A 27,335-nucleotide genomic window follows, 5' to 3' on the forward strand; every position below is an offset into this window, starting at 1 on the left:
TAAAAGAGGATCTCATCACAGGAAAAACACCATTGCTAAAAACAAACAAACAAACAAACAAATAGAAGACTGTTCACTGTTTGCAAAACAAAACTAAGGGAGACAGTAATGGATAGAAGTCATTCATGTGTAACAGAGACAGAGTTTTTGAGATTATTGGAACATGCATAATTAACCTGATTTTAAAAGAAGTTACAGAGGATCCAGCAAAATTCTGAAAAGGAATGGAAGAAACAGATACAGTAACCAGTGCTTAAACAGATCACCTTTGGCACCAGAGAGAAGTTCATACATGAGTGTTTCAGAATTTTAAGTAGAAAGAAAATTCCTCCTGAATATTTTGTTTGGTTTTGGGAAAACTCAAAGGGAAAAGGCTCTAAAGAACTTCTTACTGGGATTAAATTTTCTCTAAGGCAGTACTTGGTCAGAAGAACCATCTCTATCATATTGCTCTGATAGACTTCTGTTTACATTTGAGGAGTTTACTCAGATGTGCAATTTCTAAAGCTTATAAAAAGAGCTCTAGGGAGAAATAGGCAGAGAGAAGGCTTGAAAAAAGAAATCTGACTGAACAGAAAAAATGATGAAACTGTTCATCCCACTGAAAGTAAGCCAGGAAAAATAGAAAGAAGAATCGGTGGCAGAAGTTGAGAAAGTTAGGGCAATGTTGCAGGTAGATCTCCAAGCTCAATAGTGACACAATCGCAATTAGCATGTAGAAACAGCTGCAAGAACTGAAGATTAACCAGAAGTAGGTATCTATGGAAATACTCTAGTCAGGTGAAAGCAATAAGTCACTGAACGGAGAGATAATGACCTTTCCATTAACATCACCCAGACCTGTTACCAAGTTAGTAAAATTATACAAAACAAAACTGAAGACAGACAATTCCAATAATCTCATGGACTATTCAATTTACATTGGTCAACAACTGAAACTTAAATTTGGCAGCTTATTTTATCAAAGCAATGACAAGATGATCTTACAGCACAAGAAAATATGAGTAAGACCCTCTTGGAATATTTCTTGCTGCCTGTTCATCTATTAATGCCAGCACCACATGACAAAAATCCAAACACCTAAAGAGACAGCAAAAACATGGACACATCACAGCATTCACGAATCTCTTCCATTCCTTCTGGCCTTCTTCCTTTTCCAGCCCATGGGCAGGGATGGGGAGATCACACAACCCACTGTTCCACCTGAGTAACTCTACACAAGGCATCACCAGCATGGCCGTGGGACACAGCATCACTGCTGTTCATCTGCATCAGCACTCACAACTCTGCATGACTTCATGCACAAAGAGCGGCAACAAAAGCCATGCTTATTTGGAAATTAGGAAGTGACTGGGGGAGTGGGCTTTGGAACATTTTGTTAATAGCAACCTTACTGTGCTGCTTCCTGCACCAGCCCAACTAACATCAGGAATCCCTGAATCCCTCTGAGAACACACTCTTTATGGCAAAATGCTTCTAGACTGCATCTTCTGAAATCACAGAAAAGAGATGATATTCAAGCACACAAAACACATTAGAGAGGAGGGGAAGTGTAGAGAGAAGGAGCTTCAACTCTTTTTGGAAATTTCTTTCCTTCTTCCTGATGTTTCCACCTTACCGGAAAAGCTGAGCTATACTTACAGCAACATTATATTTACAACACTGGCTCACATTAAATGTGTATATTTGCATAAATAAACACTTCTCACTCGACCACCATCTTCCTTGAAGTCCTAAAACTGAGAACAGAGAAAGAAGCCTGAACTGTCATTTCCATCAGGTATGAAGCCTATATTTTATGAGCATGTAAAAACAGCAACACCCCTGTCTTCTACTTTTCTTAATACACACACACACAGACAGACACAGAGCAAAAGATTCACCTTACCAACTAAAATGGGAACAGCAGAGGGAGACAGAACAAAGATGGCAAATAGGGCAAGACAAAAATTGGTAAATAAATATTTTACACGCTCTCAGTACAATAAAGCTCAGTCTCGGGAACATTTATCTCCTGCTGGGTTGTTATGAGGAGGCCACTGTGGAAACCTGGTTTGACTTTGGAAGAAGGGAATAGTCTTCTGCCCCTTTCTGTATGTAATTAACTGAGACAGAAAAGGACTAAAGAAGTCCAGGATTTGCTGACCCCCAACCCCCACCAAAAGATAATCCCTTCAAGTTACTGCTAGTTGATAATAAGAAAGTGAATGTAAAACACTGCTCTAAAGAAAATATCTCAGCAACTCTCAAGAGAAAACAGTCACTTCTTTTTAGCACTTCCAAATTCTGACATCCTGCTGATACATTTGTAAGTTAAGGAAAATTTGTTTTTTTGAAAAAGACAGACAGCTTATCTCAGTTTTATAGAATGGTGATGCTGCAAGTCTTTAAAGCAACTTATGAAAAAATGTTGCACAGGGAAATCCAAAATCCAACCACTTGGAGCAGAAAGAAGTTGCAGTGGCCACAGCATTTTCTGTGGGCATAAGCAGGAAATCAATTAAAGCTGATTTTCTGATGAAGTGCTTAGTTTAACTGCCCATATTTGATTCACTGTTCAACTGTTTCAAGAGGTCATTAAAGGCTCTGTGGTCTAAATGAAAAAATTACAAACTTATACAGAACATCTGAGGCCTCAAAGACAGAAATCACCAAGCATGAAGTGGAGGTCAAACTGCAGTTCTGCTTGCCGTGTTATTTAATAGAGTAAGTTCTCTGCAGAGAATGCTGCCATGTGTCTTCTGATCCCTGAAAGTGATCCTGCAAAGTACTACAACTCCCTGCAGTTATTAGAAGACTTAGGAACAAATTGATGTCAATGGGTTTATTTGTGAGGCCAAGGCAAGGAGGATTTAGCTCTAATCCCATTAATGCAATGTGGTGCAGCAGATGGTACTATAACTAGTGTCTTATTGAGACAGTAATTTGGTGAAGTTTGAAATTCTGAACATTTCAAATCACTTCCTCTAATAGTACCATTAACCTGGTAATATATAAAGTCACTTTTCTTCTCCAAACCATGCAGGAATGCTGGAAAGAATTCAAATGCAATAGTGAGTCTAATTGCCCAACAATGAGCCTGCAGGATATTTACTGGGTGCTATGCAATGATTGAGAGTGTGTAAGGGCTCTGTATGTCTGTCTCTGTATTGCATGCTCAATGTGCTGACAACAGACCTACCTGACCCAAATGCAAAGATGAAATAACCCCTAACACTTTTGGAGAACTGTTTCAGAAACAGGAAGCTCAAGGTATAGGACAGAGGTGACTGCTCATGAACACCGAGATCAGAAGAGCTCAAAAACCAGTCAGGTTCCTCCTATCAACCTTCAGCCAATCTTAGTATCAGGCTCTCACCTTAGACATAGTGTTTGAAGCAATTTTCAGGTATACAACACTTCATTTACATTTTGAAGATGTCATTTTTCTTCATTCCCCCATAGGAAAAAAGCAACTAGAAAACTACTGATCTGGAAATTTATTTTTAATATAGCTTAAACCCGAGATCTCAGTTTTCTGGTAGAACTACAGAAATCACCACAGGCTGAATATAGATCTTGCTCTGTTCCATCTTCAGCAAATACAGATTGTTTAATATTTTAACCACCAGATACTTGCCCAGAAACAGAACATCTAATGGATCATTCCCTTAATGTATGCTGAAAATACATGAGGACAATCCATTAATGAAGGAGAATTGGTCATTCTCAGATATACTGAGAAAAACCCTATCATTTTGCAAAGATATAACTATAGGTAAGACAGATATTTTCCTCAAACTCTCTAGCTGCATGCTGGTTGTAAGCAAAGCATGTGAACATATTATACACCATGCAAGTCTAAGAACTAGAGAAAGAAAATGTAGGTATGAGCCCAAAAAGTACATTTTAAATTAGTTCTAATACCTTCTACTTTTTCACAGAATCACAGAATGGCTGAGGTTGGAAGTGACCTCTGGAGGTCACCTTGTCTAACTCCACTGTTCAAGTGCGGCCATCTAGAGCCAGTTGTCCAGGATCATGTCCAGATGGATTTTGAATATTGCCAAGGATGGAGACTCCACAACCTCTCTGGGCAACTTGTGCCAGCACTTTGTCACTTGTCAAGTTTTTCCTGATGTTCAGACGGAGCTTCCAATGTTTCAGTGTGTTTCCATTACTTCTACTCCTGTCACTGGGCACCACTTGAAAGTTCCTGGATCCATCTGCTTTACTCCCTCCCTTCCAATATTTATATACATTGATGAGATCCCACTTGAGTCTTCTGTAGACTAATTTTGTAGGTTTTTTTTTTTTTCAGACCCAAAAGATAAAGTAGTTTCAATAATGGAAAATGGGACAGGAAATAAAAGAAAATTGGGCAAGTTACACTAAAAGTCTCGAGAAGAATATTCAATGTTCTTGAAGGATTAAGCAATATATAAAAGCAAAATAAATGTCTTAATCTCTGGGAGAAGCAAGTAAACCAAAGAAAATAAGAGCAAAGCAGCAAGGGACTTTCAAAGCACTATCTGATATAGATGTGGCCACATAATTTCTGTGAAGGATCATTGGAGCAGATTTCCCAAATGTGTCTTCTTCAAATTATCTAGATTAAATTTAATATTGTTGATATGCAGTACATTTTAGTAACAGCCCCGATTAGCAACGGTTTGAAATAAATTAAACATTGTGCTTCCAGCTCAGCTGTTCTCATTTTTCGGGAAGACAAATTACCGTATTATAAATATATCCTTAAAACAATGTCATGTGCTTTCAAAATAGGTTAGATAAACATCCGCACCAACCTACACAGGCATTGATACAATCACTTGCTCTGTTCCAGAAAGGCAAAAGACATTTACGACTTCCCACTGGGATATTGCACAGTCAGTTTGCAGTTAAGCAGATCAGGAAAGTGAGGACTGGAGAGTGATAACATTAAGGTTTTAACAAATTTGCAAAAGTCAGAAAATACAAAAATTAATAATGTATCTTACCTCCCTTTATCCTCCCTGAAACACTAAAAATCTGCCCTTGGGTTCTGTAAGAATAAAACTAATATATATATATATATATATATATATACACATATATATCTATAACAGAGTTAATTTAGTATTGTCAAAATTCAGCAAGGGAGTATTTATGTGCTTTCATCAAATTGGCTGCATCAGATTTTGAAGAAATTATGACTGGAATGAAACTCTGCAATGCCCCAGAATGGAGATGCGAGAAATCACCCTGTTTATTGCATCATTCTCCTGCAACATGTAAATATGTCCATTGCTCTTTTGTTATTAGCTTCCAAAAATGAAATTACTTTTAAAGAGAAAAAGACCAAAGAACATTCCCTTCACTGATTTAAAACAAAGGTTTTGTGTTGTTTACAGATGGTACTGCACAGTGGTATGAATGCTGGGAATATACTCCCTACTCTAGCCCTATCGATTATCAAACAAAACTGAGATTGTTTTTATGCATTAAAGCCTGTAGCCTCAAATCTTGCTTAACCGACTCACTTAAGTGGTCTAATTCAACTGCTAATGCTAAGTGTGGGTGTAACCAAGTTCTGCACCAGGATGAGAGAGCTGCACAGAGTTCTTGAAATTCACAATTTAGACACAGCTTGAAATTCTGAGCTATCATAATGCAGACCATGGTGCATAAGAATCTGATTTAAAGAAAATAATCCACATAGTACATGCATTTTACTTTTCAGCAAAGTAGTGTCAACACACAGTGTAGCAAGGCTCATGTTAAAACAATTGCCAGTCAAATTTTCTAGTTTATTCCAGAGGTGGATTGCACATTTATCTTAATGAATAAAGGCTAAACAATATTCTGCTGAATGAATGTAACTCATGGAGTTTCTGCAGTATTTTTAAATCTTGTTTACGTGATTACTAATTGACAGATTTAGAGACTTTCATCTTATGAATCCTTTAGCAGGGCTGAGCACGGGTTCACTGCCAACAGAGATTCTTCTTTTACTTAGAAAGGTGGGATTTTTAAGTAGGCTGTCCAAGACAATAAGACCTGCATGTACTAAGGGCTGCCTAAACCCCAGTCCTTTCAGAGTTCTGTCCCACTCTTTTCCTCTGTCCCTCCTTCACCACATACACATGGAAATTCTTTGTAGACACAAGTGACCTGCTCAGTAATCTGTACTTTTGGAATAATCTAAGTCACAAAGTTAAGTCACGTGAACAGACTTAGGCAGTGTCAGAGGAGGTCGACTGAAATCCAGTCAGGTCATTCAGCAACAGATGAAAAGCAAGAAGAATAGCCCTCTAAAATAAAGCACATGCATCTTAAAAATGTAACATATGATAACATATGTATTGCTTCAGCAAAACAGCAAAAAAATTGAGAAAACTACTTTGATTTTTCTTATGCTAGGCAAATTGGGAAGCAAATTGGTCTTTTTTTTTTTTTAGATGGAAATAAATTATGTATTTAACATAATGTTAAAAGTTCCCTGAGAAGTTGTACAGTTTTGTATAATACCTAGTTCTTGTCTATATGTACACAAATGCGCTTCAACTGGGTTGGAAGCAATCCTGTTACAGCTGACCTTCCTCGCTATTTTGTATACCATGGATCACTTACAGATAGTAAACTCTTTGAGGAAGAGAGTGATCATCACTTTATTTGTAAAGTCCTTCAGACTTCTCTTTGAGAGATGCCTTCTTTTTTGATATAGTTTTCAACCATGACCATAACATTTACCTGACTTTCGAAAGTCTAGTAATTTATGTCTATTTCTTTTTATTTTTGAGAAGTGTAACTTCTGCCTTGTAACTCACAGCACTGTTTAAAGACATGTAGCTTTTAATTAAAATACACTTTCGCATATTCATTTTCATTCATGAGTGATGTTACTGATGTCATTGGCACAACTCAGCTACATTTAGCTAAGATCAGGTTTCCACATACTTGAAGACTTGTAAAATGGATTTTGCTTCCCTGTAAGTCATCATATCGAATCACTGAAAGGCCCACAAAGGACCTGAAGAGATCATGTAGCAATTTACTGGCCTAGGGGCCTCATTCTTATTTGCTTTTCTATAAATATCTTCTTGTACATTCATTCCCCCTAAGTCATGTCTTATGTCTTATTCCATTTTCTCTACATCTATAGCTTGCAGGCTATCTGTCAAAACCCTCCTTTATTTGGCAGTAATGTATGCCTGTAGGAAATGTACAGAGCTACATAAAGAATAGACAGGTATACGTTTATATGAGTAAGGGGGGGAAGTGTTATGACTGGGGCATTATATGAACATGACAGATTTCCAATGACTGATTTTCAGCTAGTAGTACTTTTAGAAGGGTGTGGGTTGTTTTAAGAATAGGATTAAAGACATGAAAACATGGTATTTACTGGCACATCAATGAGCAGTGGTAAGCAATTATGGCAGAGGAGCAGCACGGAGAGAATAAAGAGCTCAGTAACATTTCTTACATAACCAAACAAAAAGCTGGAAAGCTTTGAGATTGATAGGTATCTCAGTAGACTAACTCTATTAGGTCTTTGTGGCTTTGTAGGAATTATTTTCCACGGATCATACCTTCAATTTGAATGATCATTGTGAACTCTAATAATTCTGCCCAGTGCCTGCAGCCTTATCCAGTTTGAGACAACTGGTTAGTTTAGTACACGTGCTCTGTATTCCATCATTGCAGATGTTAATGAAATATTGAATACTGATAAATATTGAAAATATTGTACAGGACGGCTCTTGAAAGAGCTCCATAGCCATTCATAACTACCCCTTCAGAGGCTTCTCATTTATTTTTGCGCATATTTTTAGAAGTTTTTATTCTCTCCTAAACAGTCCCATTTTGACAAATGAGACAAATCCCTGATGCCATGATTCCACAAGTAACTTAAAGGAATCCCACCCATTTCCAGCAGAATTTTGCAATATTTGCTTGAAGAAGTTTTGTTATTGATTTTATTAGTATTCTTCTTTATGGACAATGTTTTGGAGCAATAAGTCTTGTAAAAGACATTCTTCAGAAAGAGGTCAATAGATTCACACAATGCTAGAGTCACCAGTGTAAGAAAAACTCCATCTATGGATTTAGTAGGCTGACAGGCAGAGAAAAAGGTAGATGAAGCTGTAGGAGGTTTTTGCAAGTGAACACTACCAAATGAAGCATTCAGGTAAAGGTTATGTTGTAATTCTGGCAGTTGCCAAACTAATACAGAAATTACCAGAATGTTAGTATCTACTATCGCAAGTATTCTTTTGTCACATTCGGAAAGAAAATATGCCAAATAGTTCCATGTTAGTCTTGCTTCTCAATATAAAATAATTGGGAAATCTTCAGCTAAAACTCCACCATATTATAAAAATAAAAGAACCAACAAGCAATGAGATTGGACTAGATACTATCAGAAGTACTTACTCAAAAGCAGATTCCTACCTGCATTTATAGCATTGATTTCCATGAAGTTAAGAAAAGTGTTTTACCTTTGTAGAGGAAAGGCTGATGACCTGTTGATCTTTCTCATTTGTCACAAGTTCCACAACACTATGTTGGTGTCCTGATAACTTCCCTGAAGGCTTACTATTAACAACTGGATGCCACAAACGAAGCAGTTTGTCATGACCTGAAAGAAAAAAAAAATGTATATATAGTCAGAAAGACCAAATAGTCCCTGGTATTAGCAATAAGCTTTGTAATGGAGAGTTTAGTGTTGATAAGTCTCTTCTTTCACCATGTAGACAACTCCTACATAAGGATATGAATTTCTAATTCTAAGGGCTGGTTTCCAGTTTGTCCTCAAACTTGTAGTAAAACAACATAACCGATTTGCCTTTCTAAGCCTTTTTATTTTGCTAGAGGAACATCAGGGACACTGGATGTGATCAGGTACACTACATGAGCTAGACCCACGGGAGCAGAATACTTTATTAGAAATAGAACTGGGGCTCAGATTTTTTTTCCTTTGAAGATCTAATTTACAAAAATGTCAACATATTTGTGTCCACTTAGCCAGGAAATGAGCACCTCTGTGGAAGAGGGTGGGTGTGCAGAACAGGAAGGGGAACACACATGAAAGCTGAAAGCAGACAGGAAACAATAATTGCTCATGAGTGATTTTGTGTCTTTAAGTAAATGAGAATTAGGTCTTTCATATTTATTTGTATGTTCAAACATTAAATTTACTTACAATTTCAGGGACTAATCCTTGATTGCATAATAGATGAATCCTTTGGTAGTATTTTCATAATAGTTTCCAGAAACAGTTCAAAACACAAAGATGTTACAAATGTACTAGTAAACTCTGGGGTTTACATAGTGATGTAAACATTACTGTACCTAGTGTTCTGAAATAGTTAATATTTTTCACATAAGTTTCAAGAGAGCATGAGCCCAGTTTAAATTTGACATTAATGAATTTACATTTTAACTTTCAATTCTTGGCAAATACTGCAATTATATGAATTGTGTGCTATTAGCTGAATACTCTAATTTGACACACAGTAAATGAAACAGATACATTTTATCTAGACTTCAATTTGAGGCTTTTTTTTTTTCTCAGCTTAAAAGTGAAGTGCAAAAAGCCAAATAAACCATAGATTAAGAATTATACGCCCCAAAAGAACATTCGCTTAACCTCAAGACTGTGATGCTCAGCTCAGTTTTGTAAACAAAGAACAGTCAAAGGTCGGCTCTTGCAGTCTGCCCTCCAGGCATCTTCCTTAAGCTTGCTCAGCCTTCTGTCGTTGGTCAGTCCCTCCCTCTCTCTCCACAGAGATCTATTCCTTTGCTGCTTAACACAGCAATATGTGACTCATTTATGAGCAGCCCATCTCCCTTTTCCTCCATTAAACATTATTGTCCTCTCAGTTAAATTCATTTCACTGTTTATGTAGCCTCTCTCAAAATGAGAGATGCTCATTGGAGAAATTATCTTCTCTTAAAATAGCTACAACAGAAAATCATTTGGTTTTATGCCAGATCATTTCAAATGTGTGACTTGAGTGAGAAACCATGCAAACATCTGTACTGGCACAACAGAGGGATAACTTTGGCATAGGAAAGGGGAGCCATGGATGAGCAGCTGACCAGCAGTAACATCAATAAGAACCAGCTTCTTTTCAGGGTGACTTTCACGCAAAACTATTCTAGATGAGCTGCCTATGATGTAAGCATGGCAGGAAGTAGCATAAAAAGGCTATAAAGAGGTTTGTGAATCCCTTTTGGATGGGGAAACTGCAGAACATGATGGGCCAGTCCTCCCCTCCCCAGGTACTGTGTTAGGCTGTCATACACACGTCCTGTAAGTTAGCAGAACCCTTGTGACCAAGCCAGTGTACATTGCTGAGAACTAAGACCATGGGCATAAAACTCAGCTTGCAGACCTTCCATGAGGTCAAGAAGAGGACATGAAATATGATAGGCAGGAGCCTCCAGTGAGACTAGTGAGATAAGTTATAAGCAGAGGGAACAGGCACTGCTTCAACAATGCGCCCTTTAGCAGCCCCAAATGGAAACTCTCATGTCTCAAAATGACAGTCAACTAGGTAGAAGCTGTTGATAGAATCCGACCAGCGAACTACCTACTTGCAGAGCTTTTGAGGAAAAGGATCTTTCTTAGCCTTCCTAATTGCTCTGTTCGTTATATTCCCGAGGTGATGGAAGATGTCTGAAGGGGACAATAGTGCACAGAGAGTTTCTTGTGAGAATAGAATCACTAATACATGTTCTTAATTTAAGATATTAACAGGAAGAACAAGTCTCGCTAGGAAAGAAAACCTTTTGCTACATTAAAAATGCTGTTTGCTTCTTATGTGAAATAGTGGATTCATTTTTGTTCCTTTTACTGATGTCGAGATAATGGTGCATTTGGCTATAGTAGGCATGTTCTCTCCACTGGACTAATGCCAGATTGGCACTAACATTTGGTGCTCCACTGCTTCACTGGAACATTTGCTGGAACATTTATTCTCTCTGTGCTCCAAAAATGCCTCCAGGATTCAGAATCCTGACACAGAAGACATGGGCACAAAGCACATTCAAGAAAACCTTGAAGAAGATTAATTATCTATCTATATATCAGAGAGCAAATTTTTACGATTCTGTGAAATCAATGATTTGAATCATGATGGGTTCTGTTTGGTGTTCTCCATTCCAAGATAAATAATTATGAAAGCATTTGTTTAGGGTTTTTTAAAAAGTCAGATGCTATGACCACAGCTCTATTCTAGCTAGACGTTATGGATTCCAATGCATTCTTTGAACATGTGATCCCTTGTCAAATTATCTCCCTTGTTCACACAGTTTTGCAATTTGTGTGGTATTACAAGTCTGCTGAGATGTCTGCATTTCAGTGGTGTTGAAACCCCCTTGAGAACAATAGCATTTCTGAATGGAAAAAAATCTAGTTTAGCTTCACATGCCCTGATAAACTAGAAAAGAAAAATATAAGTCCTGGTTTCTTTCTATGCTCCTCCTTGCACACAGAAGGACCCCTTATTCTTTTAAACAACCCATCATTTCTTCAAGTCTGCCTTTTCAATAATCTTGGGTTATAATGACTGCAAAACCTCTTCAGAACAGTTAGACATCTGGTCAACACAAGTTTGCATTTTTATCATATTGGCCAATGTCTCTTTTTTTTGTGCTACCTTGTCTGCATATGTTCTTAAGTTTAGACTGCATCATAGAAAAGAGTCTGCTCATGCTTGTGAGGACTCGTATTAGTGGAGTCCTGGGATACGATTTCTGTAACTAGGATTCCTGGGAATTCCTGAAAATGTCAATATCAATGATGTTACCAAGTACTCCACTTGTGCCAGGAATACACAAAGGATGCTAAGCAAGCAGAGGACATATTTTTATCAGTCTTAAGCTTCTATTGCTAGATTTAGAAATCAATAATCGTTTGTCTTCTACTTTACTGCTCACAGGAGAACAATAGCCAGATTTGAAGAAATAATAGAGTTAAAAGTTGATATATCATATAATTTAAAACTGAACATCTCCAGCTTTTAATGCATACATAATTTGATCTTAATTGTAGCTATTCCCTGGGGTGATGATTAAGACATAGTTGGCATCAAAATGGATGCAGAATAAGAGGAAAATCACATCAGTTTACCATTTGGTATAATATTAATGCAAAATGCTACACAGAAAAGTTATGCTAAATTACTATGGGCTCCATATTTTAGGCCACTATCAGGTTTTTATAATTTTATTGTTTGAAGAAGTCTAGCTTTTAGCATGAAAAGTGAACTCTGTATCAGGTTTGCTTGTATCTTTGTTATTAATTTTTATAAATGTCAAATATCTGGAAGACAAAATCAGTTTCTGTCACAGTACTGGTAAACTCAGGATACTGAAATACAACAAAGAAATTATGGAAGAGTAAGGGTGTTAAAACATGACATTTTTATTGTCACTTCCTAGGTAATAACAGAGTGTGCTTTTTGCATACTATTTGTGTTATATACCTGGCTAAATAACAATGGATTGGGACTTAATAGAGCGGTTAGCAGATTTATCTCCACTGAATACTTTAGAAGCTCGCCTTCAATCAAATGTTGGATTTTTTTTCTTCTATTATAATTGCTGAATGTGACATATAAATATACTTTGTACAAATGTTGACACATGTCACAAAGAAATTTATATATTATGATTCCTGAATTATTTAACTGTTCTGGTCTTCAGCAAGTTCTGGTTTTAAGCAAGACTCTTGTACTGAAGACTTGGAGATAGGCAGCATTGATGTCACTCCAGGACACCACCCTGTCAAACAGAATATACGAACAAGACTGCTGCCAGACTCCAGCCACATTTCTGCAGCATGAAATATGACCACTGCAACAGAAAGGTTCATAAAATTATTGGATAACAGGGAAGAAATGGATGTAAGAGTGCTATTTCTGCAATTTGCTTTTGGAGAAAGAACAAACAACAAAGCTTTGCGGAAACACAATCAGAGAGAAGAGCAACAGAAAGTATTAAGATGGCCCAATGTGATTGTCTAAAACAGGAAAGGATGGCCAAAGAATTATAGGAAAAGATGGGGTCACTGCTGATTCTACTGGAGTAATGTGTATAACCTGGCCAAGACAGTCACCACCATGATTTGGAAAGGTGCCTTCGAGTAGTTTAACCTACTGTTTGTTCTGTTTTATTATATAAATAACATGACATGTGAATCAAATCCAGACTGAGCCCTTGAGAGATTCCTGTCACTTTTCAGAGTGAGGTGCCCAACAATTAAAAGCAAGAGTTCTGTTTCCTATCATTTAAGACAGAAGCCATTATTTAAGTTCTTAAGATACTAAACCAGCTTTATTTGGTATTATTCGACTTGGAAAAAGCTCACATCAGAACAATATCTTGGAAAAAAACCCAGTACTTACCTCCAGTGACCAGGACTTTTGCTTTTGCACAGTATGTGAAGGCATTGACCCCTTTAGGGACAGAAAATTCCTTTACAGGTCTGTAATAATTAACAAAACAGTTAATCACATAAGAAACATTTGGAAAATACAGTCTACAGTTGTTCTATTTTACTTTTCTGTAGTATATAGAATAGCTGTTTGCATAATATATACAATCTCTTCTTAAAAAACAAATAGATTTATAACAGTGACTGAAATAGTAGGATCAATAAAATGGGAACAGAGTACACTTTCCATTAAAGTAACAAATCTCTGATTTGAACACCTGAATCCTTTATCAGTTATACTCCAAACAGAATCCTAAAATGGTAGTTGTTGCCAAAGTAAGCCCTCACACACATCTGCATGCTTATAGTAGTTCATCGCTGAGGAAAACTATCAAACCAAGTGCCTTTGTCTGTCTCGGACATGGAGGTCTATTGTGGCCTCTGTTGTGCATAAAGTAAGTGCAGTTGCTTTTCTGCTGCTTATGTATAATGTACTGTATTAGGCACAGTCCCTATTTGTGTTGTACAATAACATGAAGAGACAGCAAGTTTCTAAAATTCAACTGAATTATTCTGTTGCAGTCACTACAAAAGCACAGAAATTCAAAAAAACCAACACAGGCTGAGATTGACTTGGAGTCCCTTCTAAACCCATTGTTTGTGCAACTTCTGCTTGTCTCCCCATGTTTCATACATTGCAACTAATAAGTGCATATTTTCTTGATTTTAGCAGTCAGCATTAGCATGGCTAACATTTGTCTCTCCCAGGAAACAATAACCATCAGAGTAATTCAGCTATACAGAATTAAATGAGTACACATTTAGATTTTTTCTTTGAAATCCAGACAAGTAGGTAGTTCATTTATTCTGGGCTAGAGGGTAGCCATGAATATTGAAAAGCACAATTAGGGATGACAGTAAATTTGACAAAAGACTCTGGAAACTTTGAGGATTAATGAAAGAGTTTGTTATTTCTAGGCAGGTGTAAATAAAAGGCTGTTCACTCCCTATTAGAGGGACAAGTTTTCTTTTCAGAGCTCTAACAGAGGAGCCTTAATTCTCTTGATGGTATAAAATAGCAAATACTTTATTTAAATGCGTGATTGGCAGATTTTGTCAGGATCTCTCATATCTTTCCTTCAGTTCTTAAATTTAATACTTTTATATAATGGTCTATTGGCTCTTTAATGAACCATCTTGACATGCTTCTAACATCAGAGTGAATAAGAGGTTTCAGCAGTATGAAGTCCTTCCCAAGTCTTGGCCATGCAACAGAAGCACTCAATGATCCCATCCACACCTCCCTTTTTTTAGACACTTTACAAGAAAATATTAGAACTGCTCGTCAGCCATTATCCACAAAGACACTTAATGGCCACATCAGAGACAAGATAGATTGCATCCCTCTTCAAGCACAATAACAATTACTTGCTGAAAAGTTAATTGGGGAAATTTATTACACTAGCACCAGTAAATCATATATTCAACCATAATTACTTATGCAATGGGTATTTCAAAGTGATTTGATCCATAGCTATTTTTAGGGCTATTAATTTCATTTTAACACCCATGTAATTTTTCAGTTGTCTAAATATAATTTCATTTAGCTGCTGCATGGAGCTGCTTAGAGAAATCTATTTATTGGAACTGGAGACACAATTATAGTCAACGTTAAATGAAAAAGACAAGATATTTGCACTTAATGTCCTTAATGGTGTCTGGTGGTAGCATATACTCTTTTGACTACACTTTTGGGTCTGCAGTCTTTTTTTCTTTTCTTCTCAAATTGATCCTAATGTTTTCAAAACTTCCAGCAAAATCAAATAGGATTTCTCAGCTTTTCTGCTGACAGAGCATGTGACCTTGGAAAAGCTATAATTATTTCATATTTCACAACAGACATTTAACACTCATAAAACCTGAAGTTATTGGATGGATGCAAAAAATACTATGTGAATATTTATGGCCTGTGTTATACAAGAGATAAAACAGATTAACATAAATGTTGCTACTAGCCTTAAAAATCTATTAATCTCTGGATGTACCTCACAGAGAAATTGTGAAGCTGGTCTAATGTTTACACTGCTTTGAGATATTTGAATGAAAAGGTCGATCTGTATGCTATTTATAGTTTCTTTTTACATCAAAATGTATTTGTATTGTTTTTTTTTAAATTGGGCTATAAACTCTAGAAAGGCTTGGAATCAGCTATAGCACTGATGGGCCATAGGAATGATGTGGCACAAATAAGGAGGCCACGACTCCTTTCCTGCTTCATAGCAAGTCCATTTCACGGCCCTCAGAATAATTTGCTTTCTTGATTTAAGCTAGTGCAACTGAAACTTGTGAAATTGAAACTGTAAATGAAACTTAGTTTTAATATAAATTTAAAATGAATGGATACATGATATACATGTAACAAAGCAATCCATTTTTCAACTAAAATTTGTCTGCCTAGGAGAATTTGGAGTAGACAATACTGCCAATGTTACTTATTTTTAAGGGTTGTGAGTGATGAACACATATGGACAGTCCTCTCCTACATTAAAAGCTAATAAACAGTAATATTCAACTATTTAAGTAGTTGTATTGTTTTAATATTAACAATGCTTATAGAAAACATAGCTTCAGTAAAACAGCATGGCAACTTGAAAGGCACTGATCTCTGCAGAGTTATAAAAGATGTCATATACTTACAAATTGTCCTTTAGTCGCTTTATGTCATCCAAAATAAATGAATGAATGCTGTCTGCAGAGCAGGATCCAAAACAATTTAGTTCAGAAATATACTTGACTTTCATAACCCAGTCATCATGTAGCTTGCGTTTAACACTAGGAATATAAATTTAGATGTTATCAGGTATACAGGTTATACAGGTATCTACTGTAACATGCCCACAGATGCAGTGAGATCATACACAACCAGGGCTAGCATTTAATATCCATGGCAGATGCAGAACCTCTCTTCCAGCTCAAAAGCAAGCACAGCTAAAGTTGGAGTTGAATCCTGCTCTTCTCTAGTAGCAACTATACTTCCATCTAATTGGGCAAAAGAAAGCTGTGCCTTTTCCAAACTGGATAACAAGCAATTGTGAGTTCTTCTCTGGAATTATACTCTACATCCTCTTTGTTGTAAGATCTTTTGTAAGATCTTCTACTGAAAATGATGGCATTTTGTTCACACAACAACAAGCAAACCATACTTATTGCAGTTCGAAAAAATTTCTTTGCTGGGTGAGGTTAATTTATGTGTAAAAGCTAATCCTCCATTTAGGCCAGAGAAAATGCAAATTAAAAAAAAAAAAAAAAAGCCAGACTGATAATATTTTACCATAAGTAACTTACATGTTAAAAGTTTTGGAATCCAGAGCCTGTAGTTGTGATTCTTTTTTGCCTTTACATCGTTTCAATCCAAATTGATCAGCAGTCACATTAAGCAGGTAAACATAACCCTTATCATCTCCCATTAGGATAGTATCCTTAGCCAGGCCATCTGACTTAGTCACCGTGCAAACACAGAGCAGACCATTTTCCATCGGTTTGATGATAAAGCCATTATTCTGTGAAATATGGTAGATTTTTAGATATTGCACACAAGCCCGTAAGCTGACTGAACATACTGTGCTTATCTACTTATATCAACAGTCAATTCTTAACTTTTTTTTTTTTTTCCAAGCTGCCCCTGTGATAGCTGTTTCAAGGTATTAGAAACTTATAGAAGATCATCACCAAGTGAAGTTAAATGCAGATGTAAGGTTTTCAGTGAGGATTTATTTCATAGGTAGCCTTTTCCATTTCAGTAAGAAAATATTAATTACATATTTTAGGGAGCATCTCACCATGCTAAGCAGGATGGTATATTTGCTAAGATTGTACATGGTTTCCTGTTCAAAAATAAGATGCTGTCTACAAGAAGATGTGAAATATGCAAATAAAAGAATTATTCAAACCACAAAATGCTACAGTAATGCACAGAGAGAAATTATATCACAGTCCTAATTATTAACACAGCCTGGGAATACCAAGTGTACTTATATGGGCAGGTGTTTGACTTTTCAGGAATTGAGATAGTGAGAATGAATACAGCTGCAAGCCATTGTGGTATTTTGCTAGACTGAGAAGTCCTGGGAATGGAATTTTGGGTCATCTGCATTATACAGTTTATTGGTTCTACTGCCTGACTCCATCTGTTATTTGATTAAAGCATCCTTGCCAACCTGAACTGGCATAGGAATTAACTGCTCACATGCCATAAGAATTAACTGCTTCAATGTTGTCTGTGTAGCACAGAAACATTAAAGGAGACATTACCAAGATATAGAACTGTCTACATATTTTTCCTGTGGTCTCCAATGAGAACTGCTCCCATTTAGCCATAGGGCACCTTCAGCCCTCATTGATGGACTGACTGGAGGAAACCTGGAGAACAATGACTGTAGAATACCCTTTTGAGCCTTCCTTCCTAGGAGTCCAACTGGATTGCCAGGAATACTTCCACTGATCTGTCTGAGCTTGGGGTGAGGCCTTTTAATATCGAGAACAACAACAAAAAAATCCTAAGGTTCGGTCTTGTCCTAAAATTTTTACTTTGTTTCATGTAATCTTCTCAGCCAACTCAGAATTGCTGTGAAAAGACCCAGAAAAAGGAGGAAAAATCTACGGTATGGGTCAGAAAATCTTGCAAAAATTGTATTTTGTAATAAGGCATTCAAAAAAAACTTTAACTGGTTGGATACACGCTGTCAACATCAAGACGCTTCTACTCTTGGAAGTCCTGAACAAAATGCAGGATATGAAGCAGTATTTTCTTTAAACAAAGAAGTTACCTCAAAGGAGTCTATGTTAAATTCCTTGGGAAACCTGTCCCTTGATTCTTAATATTTTCCGAGAAACACATATGCACATGTACCCACATTAGCTATATATATGCATACATGCATTAGATATACATAGAAAATAAATTATTTGGGGGTCTGTTTGCAACATAGTGCAAATTCTTCCTCTTTCTTCTGAGTTTTTTAGGCAGTCTAATAACCCCATTTCCTGCAAAAAGGGTATTCCTTCTTTAGTATAAATTCCACTGTTCAAGTGAGTTCCTATAAAGACAAAAGTTAATGCCTTCATCCTGTTAGACAAAAGGAATGTGAATGCACATTGAAAACAAAGACTAATATATTTCAGGCTTCTTAATTAACACTTGCCTGATCCAACATACTACCTGTCTCCCTTTTGATTTATAGTCCCAGACAATGATTGTCCTTTCAGTTGTTACAGCCACGACAAATTTCAGCTGATGTAGGAAATCACATCCAGCGATCCAATCAGTATCCTGGTGAAAATAAAAGGGATAAATAAGGAAGGATATTCTATGTAAATTTATAGCCTTCTTTCTTACTTAAGCATATATTTTAAACCATCTCCACATAAATTCCATACACCCTGCACTAGCGACTGCTAGATCCAGCCCCATGTAATGGAACTGAGAGTTCTACCTCCAGGCACAGATCACACATGAAGTTACAGAGGTGCCAGGCTCAACCTCTGTTATCAGTGACTCACCTCAGATGCACAGATGTTGTACATGAGAGGACAAAATACACCTATACTGTTAGCTGCACTATGAGGACACTGAAAAAAGCACTCTGAGCAGAGGAAATTTAAGCTACAACATCCATGATAAAGCAGATTAAAATTCTGTGTGTGTCTGTGTTTTGTTTGTTTGTTTGTTTTTGTTGTTGTTGAAACATTACTAGTTGTTTGATTTTTTTTTTTTCCCAGAAAAGTAGCAGACCTTCCTAAATGAGAGAGGAATTGATATGGAATATGTTTCATTCCATTTCCATTTCAGCAATCTTATTTCTCAGTTTATTATATCGGCCTTTATATTTATCTCCTGTATTAAGTGCATGTATTGAAATACGAGGTGGTTTTTGTTGTGTCTTCAATGGCATAATTATCTATTATTTTTAAATAATTCAGAACATCTCTAAAATAACACTGACTGAAACATCTTACTTTGTTTTCTAGATTAAAGTGAGAAAGAAACATCTGAGACAGACTTAACACTTCTTTGGCAGTTCTTCAAGTAAGCTATACCTACCTGTAACCTCTAAAAACCAGCTCCAGTGGAAGTACTTCATGAGCAGCTAAAACAAGGACCTATGTTGCTAAAGACACAGTTTATATCCACAAAGTGAGTTAAGAAACAAAAAGCACAAGACTAAACCCACGGTGAACTCAAAGCAACTGCTGATGCTTCTACTTTTATTTCCATTGTTGTACACAATATTGATTTTGCTATTAGTGGAAAGGGTCCAAAATCCTGACAGAATGATATCAACTTTGTATTACAGGAGCAAGCTTCTTTCCTTCCTAATGGCCTGTGGGCAAGTGGTAATACACTTAGAAGGATATCTTGTGCTGCTTTCTACAATAAACACATGGAAAATGTCAGCCCTACAGGCGCCTTATAGATTGCTTGGTAATTCTTATGAAATATTTTATTATTAGTGCCTTTTTGGAGTCCTTACAATAGTGTTAGATGCTTAACTGGTATGGAAAAGCTGGTTTTATGTTTGCAGTTAAGCTACTATTTTGTAGTGCTGGTTTGCAATGATGCAGTCACAGAGCTGCATCTTGCAAAGGTTTTGCAGAGTATCACATGTAGTGAGAAAGTACAGAGGCAAAAGAAGCATTAAAACTACTTCTGTTTTGAAGAATGTTCATATGAAGTTTTACAAGATTCATATGAAGGCTACTTACATCAACTCATGGCTAATACACATACAAATAAAACCATAGGGTGTACACATTCAAATTTTCCTCACAGCATCTGAACCGCAATGAACTTTGAGTGAAAGGAGAAAGACACAGGTTGAGAAGCAATGAACACTTCAACAGCAGGACAACATTCACTAAAGATTCAACCAAGATAGAATTTCTCTTGTAGGAGTCTTCTCTCAATAGAAGACAAATATTTCTAATTAATGTCTAAAAAAGTATCTGAAAAAATCAGATTTCAACACATGACATGCAATTTGTATAGGTCAGCAGAAAGCAAGAATTAGTAAAATGCACTCCAGATTTATCCTCTTCTTTCCTGTTGCATTATTTATAGGCACAGTCATATTTGATAAGAGCAAAAGCAGAAAAAAATGTGTTTATTGTACCAGTTGATTAGAAGTTGCCAGTCAGGAAAAGATCCAGCATAGAGAAACTGAAGTTCCCTGGACCAGGCAGCAATAGAAATGTTTTTTGTGTATCTAACTGAAAGATTCCAGTCTTAAGAAAATTTGCCCTAAATTTGCCTTTAATAATTCCAGTGAAATTGTTTAAGTACACCAAAGATCAGTGGATTTGAGGCCTGGAGATACCACTATAATAACCAAGCTTGGCTTCCTGTGTAGCATGGTCCAGAGAATGTCCACTGAGAAGTTTAGAGCCTAAGAGAGACTGAAAGATTGTTCAAGTTAGCTACCGCTGCCTTCCTCGCCAGTTCTTCTTCATGGACCTCAGGTTGTATAAACAGCAGAGCTTGGTTTTCTATCGTTAAGATCTAAAATATAAGCTTTTGACCAAAAGAGGCTCCTAGCATGCCTTGAGGCTACTCAGAAATTAATAGTATGACAGTCCTGAAGAAATTAATGCACAAATTAATAGATTAATTCAATACACTGAGAAGTGGCTGGTAGAAGAGAACAGTCTGCAGAGACTATAAGCAAAAAGTTTCAGTTTTAGAACAAAAGCTATAAGAATTTCTCTTCTTAGCACTGCAATACTTGACAGACAAACCAGGCAGCTGCACCAGATCAACCTTTTCATTATTTCCTTTTTCTACCCTATCACTCAAGGGCTCTCTCTTCACTCACTCATTTCCAATAGTTTCTGTTTCAGCTTGTCTGGCTCATTCACTGGATCTGTTTATGCTTTTCTATGCCATATTTAAAAGTCATTTCATTTCCATTCTTCAAGAGAAGTGACTTCTTCACTATCAGTATTCCCATCATCATTCAATGATGATTCTATGCTGACTACTATTTTTGGGACCTGTCAGCTGGACAATTTTTAATCCATTTGACATGCACTCTAGTGTTTTTTTCAGTGGTCATGTTTTAAAACAGAAAGTCATATGGTACTAAGTCAAATACCATACAGAGTTTTAAGCGTATTATATTTATGCTACTATTATTTTCACTCAGTCACATAATCTCATCAAAAAATGAAAACAGGTTTTCTTGAAGTAATCTATTCTCCATAACATCCCTGGAACAAAACAGTAAACTATCTGTACTCATAGTTCATGTTCTGTTTATACCATCATGCTGAGAAAATCCCAATGGCTGCAGTCCATTGGATTGCATTCCTGGAATGGCTGTGTTGAGCCTTTCTGGCTCAATATCCTCAGGGCCAGGACCTCTGATGCTCTTGTTGTGTAAGTCACTGTTCTGAGACACCTGAAGAATGAGAACACTGAACAGTGGAGAGTAGAGGCACCTAAGGATTATTCTGCAGTTTGTTAACCACCCTCTACACGCATCATTGTTTATCAATGGATAGTAGATTTACAATCTGACAACTTTCCTCTGAATTCATTATCTTACTTCATTTGTACAAAGATGCCTACAAATATATAGCTTCATTGATTAGCCGGTGCCAGTATTGATGATGATGCTAAACCAGATGAAAATGGCATCTCATCTGGAAAAGGATGAGACAGCAGCACATGACAGCAGAGACAGCAGATCAGGCTGGGCCACACGGATCTGGTGCTGAGCTGAATAGAAGTGGGTGCTCACAGATACTAAATAGTGTTATCTGTGGATACTAAACCTATGAGTTTCGTAATTGTGTCTGTTTGGAATCACAATCTTAACAATTATGGTATTACATCCTAATAATGAGAGGTACCTTTATGTTAAACATATCCTCTTTCACATTTTTAATGGCAGAGATGACCTTCAACAGTACCTAATCCTGCCATGGCTGCCCAGTATTGTCCTACTGCCACAGCAAAAAGACCTCCACGTCTGCTGAGGAATTATTGTAAGATTAGTGCTTGGTGCTCAGAGACCCTGCAGCTGCATACTGCCCACTGAAGCATCAGGCTGCCACACCAGGGACAAGCATCAAACATTGTTCTTATCCTACTTTGGCATATTTGGACTGGGGATGTTGTTCCTACAATCAAAGCAGGAACTAACTACTAAAATTCATTCCTGTAACATAGCTGTAAGAGAAGCTATAAGCTGATTTCAGTCACAGTTTCCAAAAGTCAATAGGTCCTAGGAATGTTTCTCACGGTTTACCTCTCTGCATTAATTCCACAGGTCAGATTAGATCTTGCAACAAATCAAATGCAACCCAGGTCCAGAGCTGTTTTCTGAGTCAGAGTAGTATAGTCCGTGGTCTGGAGTATTTCTATGGCATTTTAGAACACCCACAATATGTGAGAGACAATCAATAAAATGCACTGCTCCCTGGCACAAGATACCTACATGGACTTTTAGGGTAAGGGGTCAGATCACACTGTTAAGACTGATGACAGTTCTCTTGTCTGCAAGGAATCTGATTACCTAAAATCTGCAGTGGTACTCCTAGGCTAAAAAGGAGTTTTTAAAGTATATACCATGTAGCCATCCAATCTACCTAGCAAACTATAGAACTGTTTTTCACTAATGAATTTATCATTTTTCTTATTTAAATTTTATAGTGACAATTGAAGTGTTGGAACTTAGAAGAAAAAATTCTGGAAAAGTAATAGGTAAAGGACAATTTGGTAGAAAAAAACAGTATTTATCTGAACTTTCTTTTTATCAGATGAAAGAAAGCAAGTTACCCAAATTTTTCTATAATTGAAAGGAACAAATTGAATCTGTTTGACCTGTTAGAACAACACACATTAGAATGATTTTACTTTACTACCTGCTGAATTTTAATTCAAATGATTTAACAGGAGGAAAATTAACTTACTTCAACAATGATGGTTGCCAGAACTGACATCTGAAAAAAAAACAGAAATATGTTGTCACAATAACAAATTAGCAATTAAATTAAATTAAATAGCAATTAAATCAGCTCTTCTGTATCACACGCAGAATACAACAGTAATAGCCAACAGAAAGAGTTTGTGGTTAAGATCTTTTGAGAAAGATCTTTAACCTACCTACTGTCTGTTCCTCTATATGCAGTGAGTAACTTAAATCTCCTCTTTCTCTCACAGTAGTTTCATGGGGTTTTGTTTGTTTGTGTGGGTTCTGTTGTGTTTTGAGAAGTAAAATATACCCATTTTTACAGTGGAATACAGATCAGCAGTACTTCTCGTGGAATTGTGCTTCCATTGATCCTTCATAGCTAGAACAGCATCAGCTCATGTAAGAGGCAGGATGTGGCATACAGAAACCCAGGCTAATGCTGGCCCAGATGATGTCAACTAGTGCCCACAAAATACCAGGTAGAGGTAGCAGTTTGGCTGCACATAGAAATGCCTATGTTAGTACAGCATCTTTCAGCAAAGTTAACTATTGGTGGACAGCACAGTATTTGACTAAAATTCAAACTGTTTGAAGTCACAGAGCGGTAGGCATAACTGTCACCATCATCCGGTACAGACAGGGTCATTTTCTTTGTCCTTTGACAAAACTATTATTTAGTTTTCAAAAGCAGTTTCAACCTTCTCCCTTCTTATACACCCACAGCTGCTTTTTGACCTCCTCTTGCCACTGCTCCTCTTCAGTAATAAATCCATGGTGCCTCATTCCCACCCCAGCAATTCCACGTTTCATAAACCAAGAAACAAAGATCAAAGTCTTTCTTTCCATAGAAGTGTGATACCCAGTGTCATCATGGATAGTCTTTGATCAGAGTTTAAAACTATTGTTAATCAAGAGTTTAATATCCATGCACAGTAACATTAACTAACGTGTGCTCAGAGAATTTTCCTTAAGGCTGCCCACTCCTATAGGTCTTCTGTGCTGATCAAGGCAGCATCCATGCTTGGGATCCCAAGAAGGGTAACTAGCTCTCTCATCTTTTAGAGTAAGCAGGACACGGCTAATACTGCAGAGCTGCACACAGGTGTCGAAGCACATCAGGTCCACATTTGTTGCAGAAAGCAATGCTTAGCCCTCAAATAGAGAACCTATTGGTCTACAAATGAATATTTCTTTGCCTTCACTTCAACTTCTGGTGGCTGCACATATGTAAGAGAACATGGGATTTCTTATCACAGCAATCAGGTTTAACAAAATTCTCCAAGCCCTCTTTTAGACAATTATTAGATTCACTAGCAGTTTACATAGTGGATGATGGAAGCCTGTCACTGGTGAAATACAAGACTATTTCAAAAGCTTTCCTGATGGATACAGACTAAATTAAGCATTCTTAATGCCATCTAACATGACTGACACTCTTTATTTGCTGATAAAAAAATCTCATTAATTCTTATTTAACTGAAGTGTAATAGATTAACAAGATGTGTGATGGTTTGCAACCTCTTTATTGTCCCTATTCTTATTTGTAAATCAGGGTGGTTTTTTTTCCAAGTTTTTATCTATTCTCAGTTTCTACCTAGAATCAAATAAAAACTCATCTAGATTGTCAGCTGACTCCAAGGATATAACACAACCATTAAAGAAATTGTCCAGTTATACGTGCTTTCCAAAGAGCAAAGCAAATACTAATCTGATCTTGTGGAAAGCTTAGTTGCATGGGAGATCAATTCACACCAGGACGAATGAATAGAATATGGCCCCGTCTCTTCCTCAGAAAGTTTGTTCCTTACCAGACAAATGCCCCAGAAGTGACACAGTTAAATTCTTTATCATATTAGATTCACTATTTATATCAGACTAAATATTATTCATTCATGTACATGGAACACACTGACTTCTGTGGGATATATATGCTTCCAGGAACACCATGTGTTTAGTAATCTGCGCTTTAAAAATGCAACAATTATATAAAAATAAGCCTCTCTGTCTATTTGCCAATGCACTGCACCCAGAGCACAAGTCCCACCCAGGAGCAACTTCAGGGCAAGCATCCTCATATTCCCTTACCAACATGCTGCAAAGCCAAACTAGACAAAACAACTCACTAGCTGAGATTTTAATGCCAGGTCTCTTTAAATCCATCGTCTTTGAGAGAAGAAGAATGACGTTAAAAGTGCCAACTCTATGTTCGCCTTTGTGATGTGAAGTGATATTCTAGCAACAGGACTCAAATGACTGCAATGCAAAATAATTTGAGTCTTTTCTTCCTTGCATCGAGATGTATCAGAGCAATTCTAATGAAATAAAAATTCATTTGCTAAAATCAACTGAGATCAGAGACTATATAACGAGTAAATGATTGCTGCTGTAATGCCTCAGTCATTTTCAGAATGTTCAGTTTTATAAGTGAGATTTGAGGTCTCTAATTTACTAAGTTAAGCATTTATGCTGCAGTCACTGATGTCAGTGTGACATCAGTCCAGTCTATGAGGAGGCAACAATTCAACTTGAAAACAGCATGGGGAGGTGGGGGATGGGGAAGAGAGCTATTTTTAACATTATACTTTGTGAAATTATTTTTCATGGGTATGTAAGAGGGATAACACTCTGGAGGACAGAGAATTAGGCTTTCAAATAAATTATTTCAGTATTTACCAGAACTGCAGTATTGCTTTGCTGTTTAATCATCCACAGGAGTCCTTTCTTGCTCCCATCATAAGCATTATGAACTAATTAGCTGAAACCCCTAGAAAGCATTAATTCTGCTTAAAAGTTTTACTATATTGTCTGAAAACATTTTTAATAAGCTGTTTGTATTAAAATTCTACAAAAGTAAAGTGCCTATGAGCATAGATGCGTGATGTACCTCACAGCATTTAGATGTGTGTACCTCTAAATAGTAATATAATCATCTGGGAGACTCATTTGAAAATACTACTTTAAATACATCTTGAACCTGAAGTTCTACTTAAAATGGTACAGCTCTTCTTACACTTTGCTGATGAGGGGAGTAACTGTGAAGCGGTGTCATGCACACTGTTAGAAAATTCAAGACTTTCAGGCATCTAGATGTTGCCGTATTGACTAATTTCTTTGCAAAGAATGGATGTTTCTGTCCATTCTGGATAGTCTCAGTAGCTGTAGAAAATAGTTAATTCTGTGGTTTTCACTGTACATACAAAAGTTAAGTCCAATAGCATATTATATTTTCAGGGAAGTTTAGAGCTTTAGAAAAAAAAAAGAAAAAAGAAATGCAGATTATTTTCTATTAAACTGACTTCTGTTAAGAATGTATTTTAGTAGCCATCTCTAATCTCTACTTTCTGTCAATTTCTGGGGACTGTTCAGTAGGTTTGTAGTTGAAAATAACAATGTATATTTCTTATTGTACTTAAAAATATAGACAAAGTTAACTTTAATTAAAAAAACCAAAAGGTATCTAGCTCTTTTTTATAGCTAAGTTTGCACACTAGATCACAGTTCACTTGGTTCCCATATATATTGCCTAATGGAATAATAAAAAAGTTTATTTGAGTCAGAATTACCTGGTTGTCAAAAATAGTTAGCATTCCTTTCTGAGAGGATGTTACTGTGAAATTCAGATGGGGCACCTTCACTATACTCGTAATCACATCTTGTCTCTTGAGAACTGTCAATGACAAAATATTACTCTTCATCTTGTAGGCACAGAAAATCTAAACAAATAGAACCATAACATCAAGAATGTTTTCTCTTAATTAAATGTATATTTGTACCAACTCCAAGGCAGTAATGCATTAGATCATAGATGATCCTATACTTGATTTAAATAAACACATTGCATTTTTAAATAGCATTAATGCATTATGGGTGTGCTAGATCTTTCTACATTATTTAAAGAATACAGAAAGGCAAAGAATAACTATGTAAACAGTCTGAGCAGAGGAGTGTTGAGATACAAT

The 27,335-nt window shown here is 36.6% G+C and overlaps 1 protein-coding gene across 4 annotated transcripts in view; it reads right to left on the minus strand.

Annotated features, from left to right (window-relative positions):
* Window positions 1–27,335, minus strand: part of WDR64 (WD repeat domain 64) — a 72,439-nt gene that overhangs the window by 29,633 nt on the left and 15,471 nt on the right. For all 4 annotated transcript variants that reach the window (XM_071806231.1, XM_071806233.1, XM_065834262.2 and 1 more), the window contains exons 6-12: window positions 26,940–27,043; window positions 23,375–23,404; window positions 18,624–18,734; window positions 16,751–16,965; window positions 16,103–16,237; window positions 13,377–13,456; window positions 8,463–8,602 (exon numbers count right to left, since the gene is read on the minus strand). In XM_071806231.1, the coding sequence (XP_071662332.1) occupies window positions 8,463–8,602; window positions 13,377–13,456; window positions 16,103–16,237; window positions 16,751–16,965; window positions 18,624–18,734; window positions 23,375–23,404; window positions 26,940–27,043 (815 nt within the window). The remainder of the gene's footprint in view (window positions 1–8,462; window positions 8,603–13,376; window positions 13,457–16,102; window positions 16,238–16,750; window positions 16,966–18,623; window positions 18,735–23,374; window positions 23,405–26,939; window positions 27,044–27,335) is intronic.

The sequence above is a fragment of the Patagioenas fasciata genome, chromosome 3, assembly GCF_037038585.1.
Source record: "Patagioenas fasciata isolate bPatFas1 chromosome 3, bPatFas1.hap1, whole genome shotgun sequence".
Taxonomy (NCBI): Eukaryota; Metazoa; Chordata; class Aves; order Columbiformes; family Columbidae; genus Patagioenas; species Patagioenas fasciata.